The sequence below is a fragment of the Coturnix japonica genome, chromosome 2 (assembly GCF_001577835.2).
Source record: "Coturnix japonica isolate 7356 chromosome 2, Coturnix japonica 2.1, whole genome shotgun sequence".
Lineage (NCBI taxonomy): Eukaryota > Metazoa > Chordata > Aves > Galliformes > Phasianidae > Coturnix > Coturnix japonica.
The window spans coordinates 97662810-97682246 of record NC_029517.1 but is presented as its reverse complement, the minus strand read 5'-3'; the positions used below and the strand labels follow the sequence as shown (position 1 = coordinate 97682246).

Sequence of the window (19437 nt, the reverse complement as noted above, 5' to 3'; positions counted from 1 at the left end):
CTAGTACCTTTTCGACTGATTTTTGTATAGCTCTCTAAACAGTTCCCAGCCATTGTTCTGCACGTGCTGTACATACATGCTCAGGGATGCTCTGGGACAAAAAACAAGTGCAGGTAATTGGGAAGGCAGGGAGAAATTGCAGCAAATAAAATATAGGGTTGCTTGTTTTTTTTCTCTGTTATTGCTGAATGAAATGCAGTTCTGTCATCCAAGACTAGCAAGTGTTCTGGCACACCTTCACTTCTCAGTTCCCTACAGTGAAGCCCAGCCTCATGGGCACAAATCTAAGGAAGATGTCAATCAGCTGCTTTTGCCCCTCAGGTCTTTTATCTCCAGCAAGACCTTAAAGCAATGTTTTATAAAATACTTCAATTAAAAGTGATTGCAAGAAAACTCAGGCTAAAAATTCTCTTGCTTTGGAAAAGGCATATTACAGTCAGTGGCAATGGGAGCTCTCAGAAAACTTCTTGTTCAGGCACTGGTTTTCCTTGCTTCAACATCATAGCTGGCCAATAAAACATACAGATCTTCCAGCAGATGTCCAATAGCAATAACGAAAGCAAAAATAACAGAATGCATTTACCCTTAATGGGTAAACAAGTGCTAAAACATCATGAGGACACTGAAGAAGTGTTTCCATAATCGAAGTATTCCTTCATAATAGATAAGTTGTTATGCACCTATACCACCTTCCAAACTAAAACATCAAAAAAAGCTTCTTACACAATTTCCACAGCTTATCACAAAGAAGAACCTTGTTTTGAGTGCATGCCCATAAACAGACCCTTTATCAAATGCTGCACAGCAGTGTACTAAGAGAGAAAAATCCCCGCTTGGTCACTCCAGGTGAATTCTGACATCTTCAAAGATTTTAATGAGATCTGTTTGGGCAACTGCATCCAAGACTTGGTTTAGTCATAGCTAAAATTTCCACACTGTGAAAGATTCCCCCTTGTGACCTCAAAATCATTTCTGTGTTGACTGAGCTGAATGTTGTCTGCACCTTACAACACACTGTCCCCAAGTGTTGCAACTGGGGAGAGCTACAATTTTTTGTTATCCAGAAGAAACAGAGATAGCATATTCCCCTTCCTTGTTCCGTAAAACACTGAAGGCAGTATCATTTCTGTGACCAAGAAATGTTTAAAAAATAGGATCGTATACAGAGACTTGTGAAAGTGTTAATTCCAAACTTATGCTTTCACAGATACAATGTCCCGAGAAAATAAAAGAAAAAAGGAAAAATAATAATAATAAGAAATAGAAAAAAAGAATAAAAGCTCTTCAGGCAATCTAAAAATAAGTACTCCAAGAATATATTTCACTGTGGTCCAATGTGTGTGGGACACCATCTGTGGTTCATTTAGCTGCAGCAGCAAAAGCTCAGCTCAAACATGGCCACACAAATACCTGAAAATTGAACATACTCACCATGATAACAGTGAGGGAAATGGTTAGTCTTGACACACCACTAAAAAAGGAGGCAGCTCCAATGGCAGCAAAGAGACCCGGATCAATCCATGCTCCGTATTCATTAGTTTGAACACCAAAAATGGAAACAAGGATCAAACCAATTATCCTGCCATACAAAGCTCCTATGTACCTGCATGCAAGAAGAAAAAAAAACCAAAGCTCACCTTTTGCCAGTGATCCTGTTTCCCAGAAGTGCTTCTAGTGATCTGTTTGTCCCAGATTTAATTGATGGCTTTTATGATAATTCCTCTCCCCAAAGCAGCTCTATCATCCTTAGTTATTATGAATGATGACTTAGTCCTAATCGCTAACACGAAATTGCTAAATTTACTGTATTTTGTAGATAAAGAACTATCAGCATGCCTTGCTTAATGTTGGTCAAAGACAAATGAGAATGGACTCTACAGGAATGCAATCAAAAGTACAGGTTACAGACATACACGCTCAGCTACTTCTGTCAAATATCGCACTTCCAGAGGTCCAGCCTTATACAATTTCTTACAACTAAATCTGCCTGTGCCCCATAAACCTGGCAAGTAAAATACTACAGCCACAAACCAAATGAGTAAAATGAAGTAATAGGTATTAGTGACCTGTGTAAAGCTAACCAGGAATGAAGCAGTGAAGAGAATGCAGGAGTCCTCATATTAACTGTATGCTACACTGAAGAACAAAATCAAAATTTACCACAGCTGAACATGTAATTGCTGGGGAGATACACAGCATTTTATTCCATATGCAATTAAATATACACATCCAAGTTTCAGCCTGTGAACTGGATTTGTACAGACACTCATCTTCCAGAAGTTGTGAACTATTATATATATCATATCACATGCATTATATATGTTATCTGACTTCAGGAGTATCAACTTGCACCATTACTATTTTTTCCCATTTATTCATACAATTGATTGGATTTTTTGATGGATGCAGTTCCAGTAATCGAAAAGTGACTAAAAAAATGAGGTTGCTGGATGAAAGACTTGACTGTCAGTATCTATCAAGCAAAATATGCCACATTTCAATAATTATTATGGAATAAAAATAATTAGACAATAGCCTGTGCAAAGCAGGAGAAAAAGAGAAGGGTATGAAAAAGGCTGAGCACGTAAATTTCATTTCAGAAATTTCTCAGTATCAGAATTGTATTATGCCTGATATCCACCCTCCATCCATGGCTGAACAAGTGTGCACATCAGACCTCTCAGCATTACTGTGAGAACTCTGCTCCAGTCTACCATAGCTTTCTAAAAACAACAACAAAAGACCTATATGCAGTTTTCTCCAAAGTCTAGGGTGTTGATGTCCAAGATTAAGATTCATGCTATTATGTGCATAGGAAACAGATGAAAAGTCTGGATCTGAACCCGTTTTTCTATAGTTACAGAGATGAAGCCAGCAGCCTAGACTCTCCCTCCTGGGTCCCTAAAGGATTCAAGTGATCTGTACTTGGAAAGTGTACAGTTTTGGCTATCCTTCTACAGCTATTCTCAGATGACTTTTTTTCATTCTTTTCCATAATTTTAGTCTCCCATTCCAAGCAAACCAGCCTGTTCCACCTATACAACCTTCTTCAAAAGCTTATTTTTTGCCAAGAATTCAGCTTACAATTCAGGTTGTTGCTACTCAAGACAGGCCTTTTGCATAAAGAGCACAAACCAAGATAAATGAAGCTTACAGCATCGGGATAACCAGGCCACTGGCAACAGCAGAACCTGCAGTCCAGCAGCTGAGGATGAAGTAAAATGCCAAAGCAGTGCAGAGAGATGTGTATCCAAATTCCTCATGAGTCCCACGTTTAAAAAGATACGCGATCCCTCGCTTACCATTTTCAATCAGAAGAGCAGCAGCTGCAACACAGAGGAAGAGATGTGGAGAGATACAATGCAATAAAAGGATTCTTTATGAAAGTACATGTTGTATCAGTTCTCTTCTGCCTAAACCTGATAACAACTCAGCAAAATACATAGGATCAACTAATTTGTGATCAGATGAGAAATCCAGCACATAAAGCACTTTCAGGAAAACAAGGAACATTTCTTGTTCTTTCCAGTCTGCTCCATGTGATTTTAATCTTGATCTAAATGAGGAGAAACAGCAGCCAGTGAAGCCAAAGAAAGGGAGTTGTACTACTTCAGTAGCACTCTTTCCTCATCCCTTTCAGACGTGATAATTCAGAAACTTACCAGGATATTTGGCTCAAGTTACTATACATTAAAGGGGAGAACTACAGTTTGAAAAACAAAAATTAAACAAAAAACATTCCATATTACGGGTAAATGTGTTTGGATGTTACTTCCAGTACATATTTTTTTTTGTTCCTGAGTATCACTCACTTGTCTCCTTACCCTGATTGAAGGTTTGATTAGAATATCTGACTCCATCTGGACCAATCCATGATGAGTTTGGTGAACATCTGTATTCTGAAATCTCCCTCTTGAATTGATGTATGCTTAAATATTAAAAACAAACAAAAACTATTAAGTGAGTAAATATAAGTTACCTCAGTACCTGCAGAGAATGTGTCTATTAGGTATAAATTCTACACAGAAAGCCTACTTTATATCATAGAATCATTGAATGGCCTGGGTTGAAAAGGACCACGATGATCATCTGGTTTCAAACCCACTGCTGTGTGCAGGGTCGCCAACCACCAGACCAGGCTGCCCAGAGCCACATCCAGCCTGGCCTTGAATACCTCCAGGGATGGGGCATCCACAGCCTCCTTGAGCAACCAGTTCCAGTGCATCATCACCCTCTGAGTGAAAAACTTTTTCCTAATCTCTAACCGAAACCTCCCCTGCCTCAGTTTAATACCATTCCCCCTTGTCCTCTCACTATCCACCCTTGAAAACAGTCGTTCTCCCTCCTGTTTACATGCTCCCTTCAAATATTAGAAGGCAAGTATCCCCCCAGTTAAGTTTATTAACTAATAAATCTAGTTTACTAGATCTGCTTTAGATTCATTGCATTGAACTAATTAACTTGAATAATTTTTGTCATATTTCTCTGCACAAACCTTCTGTATAAAACTAAATAAAAAAAAAATATATATATATGCAAAACCAGGAAGCACATTGCACTGACTAAAACTGGGAAAACAAAAAAGACTGATCAAAATGCCCCCTATAGCCTTAATCTCCTTTATGACTCTGCCAAATCGGATCAGTAGATGAGAAATCTGTCACTCCTGATGAACGTTTATTTCTGTGGACACGTACAGCCCCCTGAGCTCACAGTTGCATCTACAGATGGACCATTTTGCACAAGAGAGCCAGAGAGAGCAGAAGGAATACAAGGTTCCCACACCTTAAGAAGTGTTTGCCCAGCACATTCTCAACACTTTCCTTTGCTAAGTCTGGGCACTACTTATTTCAACACTGGAAAACTTGCAGCTTGGACAGCTGGTTATCGCATGACCATGACCAGCTTTCCAGTACAGCCCTGCTATTCCTCGATACTTTCTCCATCTCTATCATCTTGAGCAATTGTCCCCTCCCAAACAGGTACAGACTTCCTTCTCCAAGTCTGGGAAGTATCCAGCATGTTTTAGACATCACCACAACCCAAACAGTAACAGCATGAACTCTGTTCCTGGAACAAAGAGCCGGAGATCTGTGGTATTTAACCCACCTGATCCCTGCTCAGAACTACAAGGCAAATTTAAAATGCAGCCAACAGCCAGTAAAAGGAAATTTTTTCCAGACCCAGGATTGGCAACCAAAACAACACAAGATACTTCCTCAGTCCTGTGTTTGCTTTTCACATTAATCTGACCTTCAAAGAATACATTCCAAATTTGTGACGGTCAATAAAATAAAATTAAAAACTTATTTACTCCATCCTGCTCGAGAAATAAGATGATTGTGTAACCCACTTATAGCAAAACCTCGAGTTCTATGCAAATTATGCCTTTTCTACCGGTAAAGGAGTGCAAATGAAAGCAAGACCATCTCAGAGCTAATTTGATACTTGCAGCAATGCCAAAATAGCAGAGAGAGAAATGACAGAAGAAGGATTTTTACAATTAAAGCAGATGGCTGAGCATGAACAATAAAGCACAGAGAACAGAGATGCAGGACTTGTTTACACACAGGCTTCTGTCCCACTGACTCTGTTTGAAATCAGTATATTTAGCAGAGACAGATTTATCCCTGGTGCAGATGGGAGGACAGTGTTGGCACACTGTGTGGGCTCTGCCAAGACCTGCTACTGGAAGAAGCCCATTGCTCTTTTACCTCCTCCTGCCTCCTCACATCCTCCTGTCCCACCTGTTTCTATCTAGCAATAGAAGGGCTGCAGGAAGTGCTATGAAACTCTTCTGAAAGCACAGTTCCAACACTGATTCAGGAGGAAAAGCTATGATAGACGCAAATATGGTCAATACTGGCACAGACACTACAGTCCCATCTGGACCTGCAGCTGTTGCACTGTTATGGTTTAAAACCAACAGGCAATGAAAAAAACCAAGCCACCATATATACTTCGCTTGAAGAGGTGGGTTGGTACAAAAGACAAAAACAAGCATTTTACTTTTTTTATTATTGCTATATGGCTCTTATTGGATATCTTAAGATGGCCAGGGTGCCTATTACTTACCTGTTGGATATTCAAAGGTAACTGATCAAATACCTCATTTTAATTTAAGCCAAATCTAATTGATCTTGATTAAAATCCCAGGATTGCAATGATAACTCTCATTTTTAATTTCTAAGACTTGGAGAAAAGCAAACAAGATTTTTATCCATGTTTGGTCTTGCACCTTATAACAGACTCACTGGAAGCGCTACCACTACCTTCAGCAGATGCATGACTGCAAAGTCCATTACAATTTGGTGCTTAACTCCCTTCAGTTCCATTCATTTTCAACTCTTTAAAACTCACAGCCACACCAAATGAAGAAAGTTTAGCCCCTAGGTTGGATTAGTCTGACTATTTTTGATTCAGAGACAGACAAAAAAAAGCCATGAAATGTTTGTGGTTTCAGAAGCTTTTCCTTTAGAACAAAAATAGTTCTGTTTTGAAAAATAACATTTTGGAAGCATTTAGTTCTTAAAATAAGAAAGGATGTCAGGGTGAGGAAAAGACTTTTCCTGCAGCAATTCAAGACAAACATAGTCACTATCTCAGGTACTTTTTTAATAAAGAACTTGTAAATATGTACCACAGCTGACAACGATAAACAAGGTATTACAAGTCAAGAGATAATCAAAAATTGGTGGCAGAGATGGAGACGTATGGCTCCTTTTTGTGTGCTTAAATAAGCTGTTCAGAGTTCAATCAGCAGTGGTGAGTTATTTAACACTTACCATTCATATTATGCAATATGTAGCTTGGAAGGAGGATGTGTAAAGCTCCATGCTGTCAGTGACCATGAAATCAAACTAACATTTGATATGTATTTCTTAAGAAAGATACCTGCACTGCAAATCCTTTATCAAGATTAAGGATCTCTTCAAATGTATCACCACTAAAATCGCTAACTATTCAACTACATATCCTCTGTTTGTTAAGATAGAGCTTCTAATTTTAAGTATCCTTCTCACAGTTTGTGCTGTACTGACATGCAGCTCTGATGTGGTTGTTGCCTTCCATGCTCTTATATAGGTGGCTGATCAAGTCATGTCCCACAGGCAACAGCAGGTGGCTGAAGATGAGAAGAATCACTGTTTGTCAGTCAAAGCACACTACAGGCGTATGTACTTTGAGATAAGGCTCTTACACCTTTTGAAGCAAAAGCAATATTGGAAATTTGGGTGATTCATACAGCCAAATTTCAGGCCCTTTCCATCTTTTACCTTTTTCTGTTTATGAATTTCTCTTCTTTCTTTAATTTGACACACCAGAAAATGCTTTTTGCTGGAAAAGTCTGCATGATTAAATTTCAGTGATTAATAGATTAAGCACGATTCTTATCTTTGGATTAATTACCTATAAACAATCAGTTCTGTTGCACCTCTGAATTTCTCCATCCAAAATCTTTGCAAAAACTGAGAGAAATTTTTACTAAATGTATATTAATTGAAAACTCAATTACACATTAATTTGTATATGAATTGCCATTAATTATAAGAGTTCCCGTTGACTTCCCACTTACATTTCTGAGCTGTTTCTCAGCTGGTAGTTTCTGGCATTCATGACAGGAGTGCAGGGAAAGAAATACGGCAAATATACTGTTACAGTCGTAGTACATACCTGCAAGCATTAAAATCATGAGATGTAGAAACAGAGAAAAACAAAGAAAATTGTCTAAAAATCATTAGTGCCTATAGTTACCAAAGTTGTCCTTTAGATCTTACCCACATAACCCAGAACATCAGCATTTACCCACGAACAACCATCAAGGTTCAGGTTCACCCATCTAGCTTCAGACGCTAACTCTATTAAATCATAGAATCATTAAGACTGAAAAAGACCTCTAAGATCACCTAGTCCAACCATCAGCCCACCCTCACTGTGCCCACTAACCACATCCCACAGAGCTACATCTACATGGTTTGTGAATACCTCCAGGAAGGTAACTGCACCACCTCCCTGGGCAGCCTGTGCCACTGCAACTTATGAATTAGTTTCCACCTCTGCAGCCACAGCCACCTCCAGAGATGGATGTTCACCCTGTGTCCAGCCTCCCTGCCACACACCACAGCTGCTGATGGAGACGTGTCCATGCAAGGTGTGGGATCTAAGTGTCTTTCATTAGGGACCTCATACCTTTCAAAGCAAATGAAGATACACTCCCCACCAAGATTTAGAAAACAACTAAGCAGACATAGAGAAAAATTACTGGAATGCACAGTCATGTGAATAACTTTTCCAAGCACAAGGTTTTACATACTTTGTGGACTGCCATAAAAAAGCTCATGTAGCACATTTAGAGAAGGCCATAAGATTCAACCACATGTGACTGTGACCATTTGTCAGAGAACCACATCTCCAAGATTATGAGCTTTTGGGCAAAGCGTTGATGGGCAGATAGGAGAGACTGGAAGCAATTCAGTCTTTATGAAACTCAGGTCAGGCTCTATATCTGAGAACGTAACACTGGGACAGTTCAAAACCAGGTCAAACTTTTGCCCAAGCCTGAAACTCTTACGGCAGGTAGGACAGCTAGAGCAGAGCCAGAGGCTGGAGATTTAAAGCAGTAGACTATCTTCACAGCTAAATAGAAAAATAAGTATCCTCTCAAATAACCTTTTTAAGCTTTGACAGCTTAATATATGTGTATATATCCTGAAATTGTTCACCCTGCCCATGGAAGCACGAAGCTTTTGGAACAGCAGCATTAGTCAATGAGATATTTAAAAAATAAAAAGAAAAGAAAAAAGAACAACAAAAAAGGCAAAACGAAGATAAGTCAGCCAGATTCTTGGCAAAGCATTATCTACACTGCGATTTCCTCACAGAGAGTAAGGTGATGAATTGAAGAAAACACAGGCCAAGGGGCAGAAGGGCACTTAGGAAGACGGCTCTGCCTAATCTATGGGCTGAAGATTAGATACTAAATTCCAGTCAAAGGAATGGTACTCTGGGTTATGTTGCGGGTGTGGAAGATACCATGGTGGGTCCTCGCCAAGTTTAAATGCAGACTGGTTTAGACAAGATTATTTTTGGTTAAAGTCACTGTGACACGGTTTCTTTCAATTACCCAATTATGTGAGCTTAAGAAAAGGAAAATAAAAAAATAATTTAAAAAAAAAAAAAAAAAGGAGCTGTACTGTTCTTTCTCAGATCAAACAGTTTCTTTCTTGCAGATTTTTTTGCCAAGTTATAACAAAAAAAGGACTGTGACCTGAGCAGGATCTCCTAGAGCTAATAAAAAGGAAAACAGTCTGAATAAGAGTTCATGCCATAAAATCAAGGTAAGAAAAGCAGCACGCTTGTGTTTTGTTTACGTTTGTTAATGAAAAGAATGAAGACAAAATATGCAAATGGCAAAGCTTTTGTAAGCACTATAGCCCACAAAACACAGGCTGTTCTTGCAGTTTCAGCTGTGATCTGGCAAGGTGCTCACTCACCACTCCATCAGTCTTCGGAATCAGAAAGGAGCCACTCCTAAGCAGCACAAAATAGTCATTTTCTTTATGTCTGGCACTAAATCTTTGCTAACTGATCTTAAGTTTAATCCTATTGTATCTTCTAACAAACTGAATCTTGCTGGCTTCCGTCGTGGCAAGTTTCTTGGTTGTTGTTTTTCTGTCTTGTTCTTCATTGTTGTTCCAACAAGTTATAAGGAACTGTATGATTTTTTGTATGTAAGTAGCTTATGCAAGGCTTTTGTAATGTGTTATGAGAAAGCCAGAGCTTCCCCAGTAGTAGGTGAAGTGGCTGTCAAAGAGAGAGTTCTATCTCCAAATTGTTAAAATATTAATTACTGTAAATCTGACTTTTCACAGCTTCATTTAGACAGAACTAACAGGATTCACACAAGGGATTCTGCTCCTCCTTCTGCTGATTGAAGTCTCACTGCTCAGGGATTTTTATCAGTGTTTATCACTGCAGTGCTCAACAGCACAAAGTCCTGACTTCACGATAAGACATGGAAGCCAATTAGTAGAAAAACAGACAGAGACTGGGAAGAGAAAGGGTGCTCCCTGAAGTTATAAAAGTCATTTTTCCTACCTACTTTATCCATTCCTTCAAACACAGTAGCAAAAAGCTTCACATGAGCTTCTTCACCTCAGCAAGATACTGCAAAAACACAGCTCCAAGCTGAAAAGCTGCATCCTGCCACTAAGAGGAGCTAAAATCCAGTTATCATCAATGATAAGGCCATGCTCCTGCGCTGGAAGCTCATGGCAGATCCCTCCTCTCCTCTTCCTCCTAAAGGAGGGCAGGTTTCCCCTCTCTTGTTCCAGCAGTACCAAAGAAGAAGCAGATCTCAGCAGAAGGAACCGGACTGCCACAGCACACAAAGTTTTCAAGGACTAAATGAAATGCACTCTTTCTGACTCGACAGAGAGAAAAACAATAGTGCAACCTGTGGGAAATTTACACATCTCTGAACCAATCCATGGAGAAAATGAATTGCTATAACTTGCAGACAATTGACCACATGCCTCAAACTTTGGTAATTCACACTTTTAGCTCTAGAAGTTTCCATTACTAGTATTTAAAATACTATTTTCTACCAGTATCATTCAGGTGGCTAATTCAAGCTGACTGCTTTGCCTGAAGCTTGTGTCTTACCATGATCTCAGAGTAGCAGCTGCTTAAGTTATGTCTGGGGTGATGGGAGGGAGTATTGATATGGTCACTCCGACTGATCTACAACTGAATACCCTTCTCTCCAGGAGAGTGGGAAATACAATAGTCTGCTTGCAAAAAAAAACACAAGTGCATATTAAACATATTGGTAAGTCTGCCTAAGAGAGGGCAGAAGAAAGGACCTTCAGTGTGCAGCAATATTCCCAAAGAAAGGCCAGCTCAACACTTCAAAAGGTTGGAAACTCCTCAAAAAACTTACTTAAAAATAGAGAAGGGAAAATTACGACAAGCAGGTATTCACTAGAGAAACTTACAGAGTAACCCAACTGAGTAATTTACTGGATATGTAGTAGAGAAGCTCTGAAGGATTCTCCCCTTCATGTTTAATAATATACTTAAGTTATGACCAAACCATAAAGTTGAAAATGATGAAAATATTGGAAATATAGAAACCTTTTATCTATACGCTTTCTGTTCTGATGACACCCCATGGGGTACATTCTAGAGGTAAAATGACACCATCATGGCTTACTGCAATAACTGAGACTCCAAGCCAACCCTCCATCAGTAACAACCAGAGATAACTGACCCCAGATACACAACTAGGTCCAGAAAGCTGTCTCTATCTATCCACAACTTTTAAACCCAGCAGGAGAGCATGAGGGTAACATACTTCAAGTATTGGGGGGAGGGGGAATGTTTCTTCTTTCTTTGCTACCTGTACATCCTCTGGAAACTCATCTGTTTCCTCTACACCACTGTACATTAGGTCAAGCACCAGCAGGTCAGATTCACTTTTCCATCCAGTCAACTTATGACCTGTCCTAATTAGCCACTGTAAACATTCTATGATCAAGAGAAACATATTATTTACTTACCAAAATAAGCACAGTTTCCAGCAGCTTGCTTGTTTTGCTAAGGGATGATTTTGGAATTGAATTAAAGAACTGCATACGTAACTTATTAATTTTTATATTTAGGGAAACAAAGAGAGCTCCCAGAAGACCTCCAAGCATTCCAAGTAGGATGGCTGGAATGAAGGCCAAGACATGCATGTCCAGCAAATTCTTAACCTGAGTTGAAGGAAGGAGAAAACATGTTCTGAGCATCCTGCCAGTGACATGAAATATTGCACCCTCTCCCACAAAACTTGATACTACAAAGTAATTGCTGCACAAAAAAACAAATCTTTCCTTGTGTTTTAGGGGTACAGGTAGTTAATTTAAGGACACTCTCACAGGAGGCACTGTACTGCTTTTACACACCTCACAGCAGTGGAGGCAGCAAGTAGACACTGTCACAGATAGATCAATTAGCCAGTTATTTTCATTCCTGAATGAATGTAAAAGAGCTGAGCAAGTAAGGTGGTAAGTTAAGGAAAGAAGTATTCTCTTGGTCCTGTCAATGAATCAAGAGGAAACTTCTATGATGTGCTGCAGCACCTCAGGTTACCTCCAAATGAGGTAACTTGAGGTCTGAGTGTTGCAGTTTGAAAGATTTTGCTGGACCAGAGCTTTGCTCACAGTATCTACATCTACCTCATAATTTTGGAAAGTTGACCTGGGTCAGGGCAATCCAAAGCACAGATACAGGCTGGGCAGAGAATGGCTTGAGAGCAGCCCTGAGGAGAAGGATTTTGGAGTTTCAGTTGATGAAAAGATTCAACATGAGCTGCCAATGCACACTTACAGCCCAGAAGGCCAACCGTATCGTGCTTTGATAAGCAGGAAAAAAGTGATCAACAGGTCAAGGGAGATGATTCTGCCCCTGAAATCTGCTCTTGTGAGACCCCACCTGGAGTACTGTGTCCAGTTCTGGAGCCCCCAACACAAGAAGGATGTGGAGCTGTTGAAGCAGGTCCAGAGGAGGGCTACAAAGATGATCAGAGGGCTGGAACACCTCCCCTGTGAGAACAGGTTGAGAGAGCTGAAGCTCTTCAGCCTGGAGAAGAGAAGTCTCTGAGGAAACCTTATAGTGACCTTCAGTACCTGAAGGGACCTACAGAAAAGCTGGGGGGGCGACTTTTTATAAGGGCACATAGAAATAGGATGAGGGGAAATGGTTTTAAACTGGAAGGGTATATTTAGATTATATTTTAGGAAGAAATCCTTTACTGTGAGGATGGTGAGACACTGGAACAGGTTGCCCAGAGAGAGGCCATGGTTGCCCCCTCCCTGGAAGCATTCAAGGCCAGGCTGGATGGGGCTTTGAGCAACCTGATCTTGTGGGAGTTGTCCCTGACTATTGCAGGGGGGTTGGAACTGGATGATTTTAGAGGTCCCTTCCAAACAAAACCATTCTATGATTCCACGATTCATTGTCAACTTCAATTCAACCATGTGAATTAAGCGCGTTTTTAAGCTTCACGTACAGCCTAAAATTGATGCTGATCTGGAACAACTCACAGAATAACAGATCACAAATATAGGATATAATCTGGCAGATGAAATAGTAATGGAATGTTCTGCTTGATTCCACAACAGGCAACAAGGATTAGAGCAGTATCATGCTTTAATGCTATCTTCCAGTCAACAAAATAGGTCAACGGATCAATGGCAATCTATTAAAAGCTGTGAAGATATTGTTTCCTTAGGCCAGGCTTAGACATACATGGGTTTTTGCTTTTTTTCCCAAGATTAGGATCTGGACAGAGATCATGAAACATTCAGAAAGTTAACTGGCAGAGAGAAATAGGGGCAGATGTGGAGGAATGCCTTCAGCACTGCACAAGGATAATACTTGGGGTAGTTGATAACAGAAACTGGCAGCTTTCCTTGAATTGCTTGAAGAAGCACATAGGACCTCCTACTCATATTATTTTTTCTTCCTCTTTTTATTCTTTTTCCTTACACTTATTCCCATACATCTTCCTACAAATAGTGAAAAAGTTAACAGCTCCACCAGAAGTCTGTGCTAAGCACTGATGGTATCACCTGAGAAGAGTGCCAGAGCTAAAACCCTGTCAGGCCTTAAGAGGTGATCTATGGGATGCTGCAAACTGAGAGATCTGGTTTGAGAAAGGCAGAATCCCAGCTTTCATTCTCTGACACTAGAAGCTCAACACCTCAGAGGAAGTCAGGAGTGACTGCGGGTTTTCACCCAGACTATAACAATTGTATATGAATGTATTGTACATACAAACCAAACCTTTAGTGATGCTATTTTTACCATCAGCTGCATCAAAATTCATCCTTTTCCAAGGGATTTAAAGAGATCTAATGTTTAAGATATTGAAATTCAGAAAGAAATAGCTTAATTGGAAGTAGTGGCAAGGTATAATGTTCTTGTCATGGTGTGAGCCACAGGCTTTGACCAGCCATCAGGAAAAATCTGTAAGCTATAGAACAGTCTTCACCTTTACAAAACATCTAGAGGTCTACATAAAAAGAAAGTGAAGCTTCCTGAAAATCTAATGCTCTGGAGTACAATAAATTCTTCTTGTAACCTTATCCTAAATTGAAGGAAACTAAAGAAAACAAACAGTTTTCTTGAGAAACAAAGCCCACAGGCTTTCAACTTTGAGTTTAATCACTGCAGACTGTGTTGGTTAATGCCACAAAACATAAAAGAAGCAAAATTTCCCCTGAGCCCAAGGTTCAGCAAAATGAAAATATTTCTAGTTATCTCTATCAACTTGAGAGCCAAGAACTATTCAGCCCTGACAGAAGTCACACTGATAATAAGTTCTGTTAGCTTTTTCTGCTAATGACACTAAAAGAAGATTGGCGACAAAGTCCAGCACACTTTTTTTTTAAAATGTCTTGAAAGGAGCGTTGAAAGAGCTGTGTTTATTGTAAAATAGCCACCAAAGTAAATCTACTCTCCTCTGTACGCGCAGCTGTCCATTACACAATCCTTTGGCTTCAGCAATAAAGCCATCTTCAGCAGGCCTGAGCTCTTCCCTATTCACTTAGTCTCACCTTTCTGCCACAAATCTATCTTATCTTAGTTGTGTCACTGCAGCTGTTCATGGGACTGAATGATGAGTTGGTCCACAAGAAGGATTTGAGCTGAAAACCAATATCTCTTCCCATTACCCCAGCTAATGTTGTGGTAAACTAAATAACTTCAAATACTTTTGCATAGCGTGTGCATATAAAGAAAGGTGCCTGTTTTCCAAATTATGGTATGCCTACACAAGGAAAATATCTTTATCTCGGGTGTTTTTTGTTTGTTTTGGGGGGGAGGGTTTGTTTGTGTGTATGTGTTTGTTTGTTTATTTGTTTGGCATTGATAGAGAAATACAAATAAAAAGAAATACAGAGACCAATTAAAATGGTCAAGGAATTACCTTAGGAGAAAGAATATTTAGTAGCAGAAAGTGGACTGGGGTTCATGAGACCAGGGTTTTATTTTTATCCCTCTAATTGACTTTCAAGTCACGTCATAATACAAAGAGTATTCAGGCAAGGAGTGAAGATCTTGATTCTCACATACCACCACTGAATCATCTTGCAATGAAGGTGAGTGAAAGACATAATAAAAGCAACTATATTTAGGTGGACACAAGGTAAAATTAAAAACATAAGGTTGTGTTGTGCTGGAAGGAATAAAGGCTGAAGGTCACCTCTGTTGTGCAATCAGGAACAAACAGAGATTATGTTTTTAAATGTTTAATCTGTAAGCACAAAAGAACAGGGCCGCAGTACGGCAATGTCTACAGCAACAAAGGAGGGCTCAAGCCAGCCCCAGAAGAAGCCATTGAACATCTTGTGCTACAATGTAAAATGCGCTTTTCTATTTAAGTAGGTACTGCAAAACAGCTGTCTTGCATCCAAGTGATTACCAGGCATAAAGCTCCCGTGTCCACTGATCTGATAATCACACACACATTATCCTACTTCCTTTTGGTCCCAATTCCCTGCTAGTCCCTCATGAATAATGTTGAAAGAAACAAACCTAAAACCCAACATTTCATTCCTTCCACATCCACGCAGTACATACCCAAAACAGAATTCTTTTCTCTGCTTCAAAAAATCCGAAGTGACCTCTGTAAACAAAGCCATAGAGTGACGAGGACAGCAAATCCGTGGTGAAGGTAGCTGTCAAGCAGCAAAAGAAGGTTTGCCAGGCCAGCCTGATGTCCCAGAACGAAGACACCTCCTCCAGCGTGAACAAGAGCCCGCCAATGGGGGCACGAAATACTGAAGCTATTCCTGCTCCCGCACCAGCTGTAATGAAGCTGCGCCTGCAATAGGTAGTAGAGGCAACACCTGGATCACTGAAAATAACTACCAAAACAAACAAGAAAACAAAAACAAAAAAACCCCAGAATCATTGTTTATTTCAAATATGAGTTTTGTTGTACTGAATTTAAAGACCCAATGGTCCATTTTGGGGTTATTACAGCACCTTTTGTCCCTAGGTTCATTACAGCACCTTTACAGAACCTTTAGGTTCTGAATTCAGATGTAGTCGCAGATGTGATCCTCATGAGTCAAATTCCTGGGGTTACTTGGCAGATTAGCAATATAGTGAATTCAGTCGAGGGGCTTGTGGAGAACACATGAGAATCCTGTAGTAACAGTGACCAAAGCACCCATACTGTAGTGAAGTATTACATAATCATACCCTGAATTCTTAGGGCTTTTAGTCAGCAGGAAAGGAGAAATGATACTTCATTCACATTTCCTTCATACCATAACAATTTTTCTCTTTCCTGATCTTCAGCCTTGAAAAAATCCTCAATCCTAGAATATTCCAGGAGAAATGCAGTGCCATGATAGCAAGACACTGAAGTGTTGCTGAACAGTGTAATTAAAGCAAGGCAGACATAACATTTCATATAGTGCAGCCAGCAGGAGCAGGGAGGCAATTGTCTCTCTGTACTTAGCACTGGTGAGGCTACATTTTGAGCATTATGTTCAGTTTTGGGTCCCTCTCTACAAGAAAGACATCGAAGCCCTGGAGTGTGTCCAGAGAAAGGCTATGAAGCTGTGAGGGATCTGGAGCACAAGTCTGATAGTTCACGTGTTGAAATCCTTACAAGGTCCTCCTGTCCTCCAAAGACTGAGGAGGAGTCCAACAGAAAAGCTACATAGGCAACTTCACATCTGGTAGTTTACAACTAACAGAGTTTTATACACTGTTGGTGCACAGGTTTTTACTTACATGCTTTATCTGCACAGGAACGTTATTTTCACCAGTGAAGAACTCAAAAGGTACTGTATACCACATAAATGCTAGGGGAAATTTGCTTGGACATCTCCCATTTTCTGCTTCAGTTATTTGCACGTGCTGTGAATCACACCAGCAGTGACAATTAATAATGAAATCAGACCCCTTGTACAGATCTCTTGCAGCTGCCTGCTGGATGGAAGCCTTAGAATCCTTCCACAACTCCTGCTAGTTGAATTACTGCTCTGCCTCTGGGCAACGTAGACAACATAGGCAACAAGCCTATGTAAGAACTCCAAGAGACAACAGGGAATTGGAGTTTTCCATCCTGATCTTTTAAAGGGAGTGAGGTCTTGCTTATACTGAAATCTCTCTCTGTTTTAAGAAATGATCCTTTTTGTAAAGCATACATTCAGCACACAGTGCCTTTCTGAGGATAGTTCCGGCATGCATTCAGGAACTAAAACATAAAATCACAGAATCGTATAAACTGAGTTGGAAGGGACCTTTAAAGGTCACCTACCCCAACTTCCCTGCAATGAATAAGGACATCTACAGCTACATCAGGCTGTTCTGATTTGTTTAAATGATTGATAAACTCAGAATGGTCTGGCTTAAAGAGGTCTACAATGATCATCTGGTTTCAACCCCCTGCTATGTACAGGGTCGCCAACCATCAGACCAGGCTGCCCAGAGCCACATCCAGCCTGGCCTTGAATGCCTCCAGGGATGGGGCATCCACAACCTGATTTATCCTGCAGACAAACAAGGTGAGTTTTCTTTCACTACAAAGTGACAAACAGCAGGAAGACCAAAAAACCAGTGGAGCAGCACCTCCATCCCCACATGAGATGCAAGGGGCTTGCTGCCAGTGTGCTGAGTACCCCTGAAGCACCAAGGGCTTGAGGGAGCCCTGCAGGTTGCCGTTCTGTGCCCTCCCCATCACTTACTTGTCAGCTGAATTCCGAAATCTGGTGAAGAAGGGAAGGTGGATGCCAAGCGTGTCTGACTGCAGCTGGCTCAAGCCACAACCCAGGATAGCCCTAAAAGTGGTGATGCATAATTGAGAGCACTCTTCAGTAAATGGTTCATAAATCAGCCCCAGCTCAAGGCAGGGGAGGACAGAGCCTCAGTCAGTGTGCAGCAGCAAAGCTAAATCGGCTTCAACAGATTTAAACAAGAAAAAACTTGAATGCATCTTTTAAATATGCAGAGTCCTGTTGACAAAAAGCAGGAGGCTCTTAAAGATTTTCAGCATCTTAACTGAGAGACTTAAATGGCTTTTTTTTGCAGGGAGTGTTGTGGTGATTGATCATGAAATGCCTTTTGAAGAGCTGCATGTTAGTGTCTGCCCAAGAGTGGTGACCTGTCAGACTACAGCCCATCACTTCAATCATCTGCACCCAGGTTAATGACCGCAACAGACAGAACATCTCTGCTTCTGACAGAAGATGCGTAATGATTTAAATTATTACAGTATGTTCCCAGGCAGCACTTCAAACTACATTTAAATGGGGGGAAAAAAAACACCAAAAAAAACCAAGCCCTTGGTGAAATGAAAAATCCATTCACTGTATAATCTTGGAAGACTTCTCTACAAGTCTTAAATTAGGGGTCTTAAGGAGTCTCTCAGAGGCTTTTAGCAACTTGCGTGTGTTTATGTTTAATAAAAATGGTAGAGGGTTCCAATTAAATTAAGTTAAATTAGCTCTTAGTTCCTGTGTTTTGAAAAGGCATCACATTAATACCACGCTGAATTTCTTCATGGAAATATGATTCCATTCTTTGGCTCAGACATCGCTGTTACCAACCTAGCACAGAGGAAAAACATCACAGCTGCAGTCTCTGAGCTCTTAGAGACAGAGGTCTGAAGGCAAAGAAAACAGAAGAAATCTAAAGGGAGAACTAACCCTTGGTAATCTCTGCCTGAAAGGTTTGTGGCTCCTCTGACTAAGCATGCTCTCCTATTTTTGAAAATCTGAGTCATTCCCAAGGGTGCTACACCTCCATTTGGATAAATAATATATAAATAAAAGCCCACAGAGTAGTAAGTCAGGTCAGCAAAGAGAACAAACCTCAAGGATGAATACTTTTCCAAAGCCAAAAAAGATCAGAAGTAAAACGGCGAACTAGCCAACAAGTGATCTACATCACGTTAGCAAAGACCAGTTTCACCAAGTCTACTCAAGATATGGCTTAGTAATGATAATGAAGTGTAGCAGGAGTCTCTTCCAAATAGGCTGACTTGCACAATCACTAGCTGCACTTGTGCAGGTGGGTGCAAAAACATTGCCCATTTTGTGTGCAGCCACCTGAGCCTGCCTTTATTTTTGCACTGACTCTGCGTAAGTAAAAAGAGACTACAGGAGATGCAAAGCAGCCAACATCACTCCAGGACAGGTTGCTTTCAGGAACAAAACAAACTGTGGTTTTGCGAATCCAGTCTCCTCCACTTTATCAGCATACTGTAAGCTATCTCATCAGTTGTCTAGATAGCTACTTACTGAACCCCACTCAGAGTCCTACAGAGAAATCCAGCCAAAGTTTAAAACACGGTGAAAAAATGGCTTTCTTCACTGCATGGCTTTGAATAGGTGTGCTAGTGAAAAGGAGGGGGACAACACGACACCACTGGTGCTA

The 19437-nt window shown here is 40.4% G+C and overlaps 1 protein-coding gene across 1 annotated transcript in view; it reads right to left on the bottom strand.

Moving 5' to 3' along the window:
* Positions 1–19437, bottom strand: part of LOC107310155 (chloride transport protein 6-like) — a 77688-nt gene that overhangs the window by 48778 nt on the left and 9473 nt on the right. The window contains exons 5-11 of the mRNA XM_015855558.2: positions 17748–17840; positions 15625–15868; positions 11559–11753; positions 7574–7671; positions 3825–3928; positions 3155–3326; positions 1432–1603 (exon numbers count right to left, since the gene is read on the bottom strand). Coding sequence (XP_015711044.2) covers positions 1432–1603; positions 3155–3326; positions 3825–3928; positions 7574–7671; positions 11559–11753; positions 15625–15868; positions 17748–17840 — 1078 coding nt within the window. The remainder of the gene's footprint in view (positions 1–1431; positions 1604–3154; positions 3327–3824; positions 3929–7573; positions 7672–11558; positions 11754–15624; positions 15869–17747; positions 17841–19437) is intronic.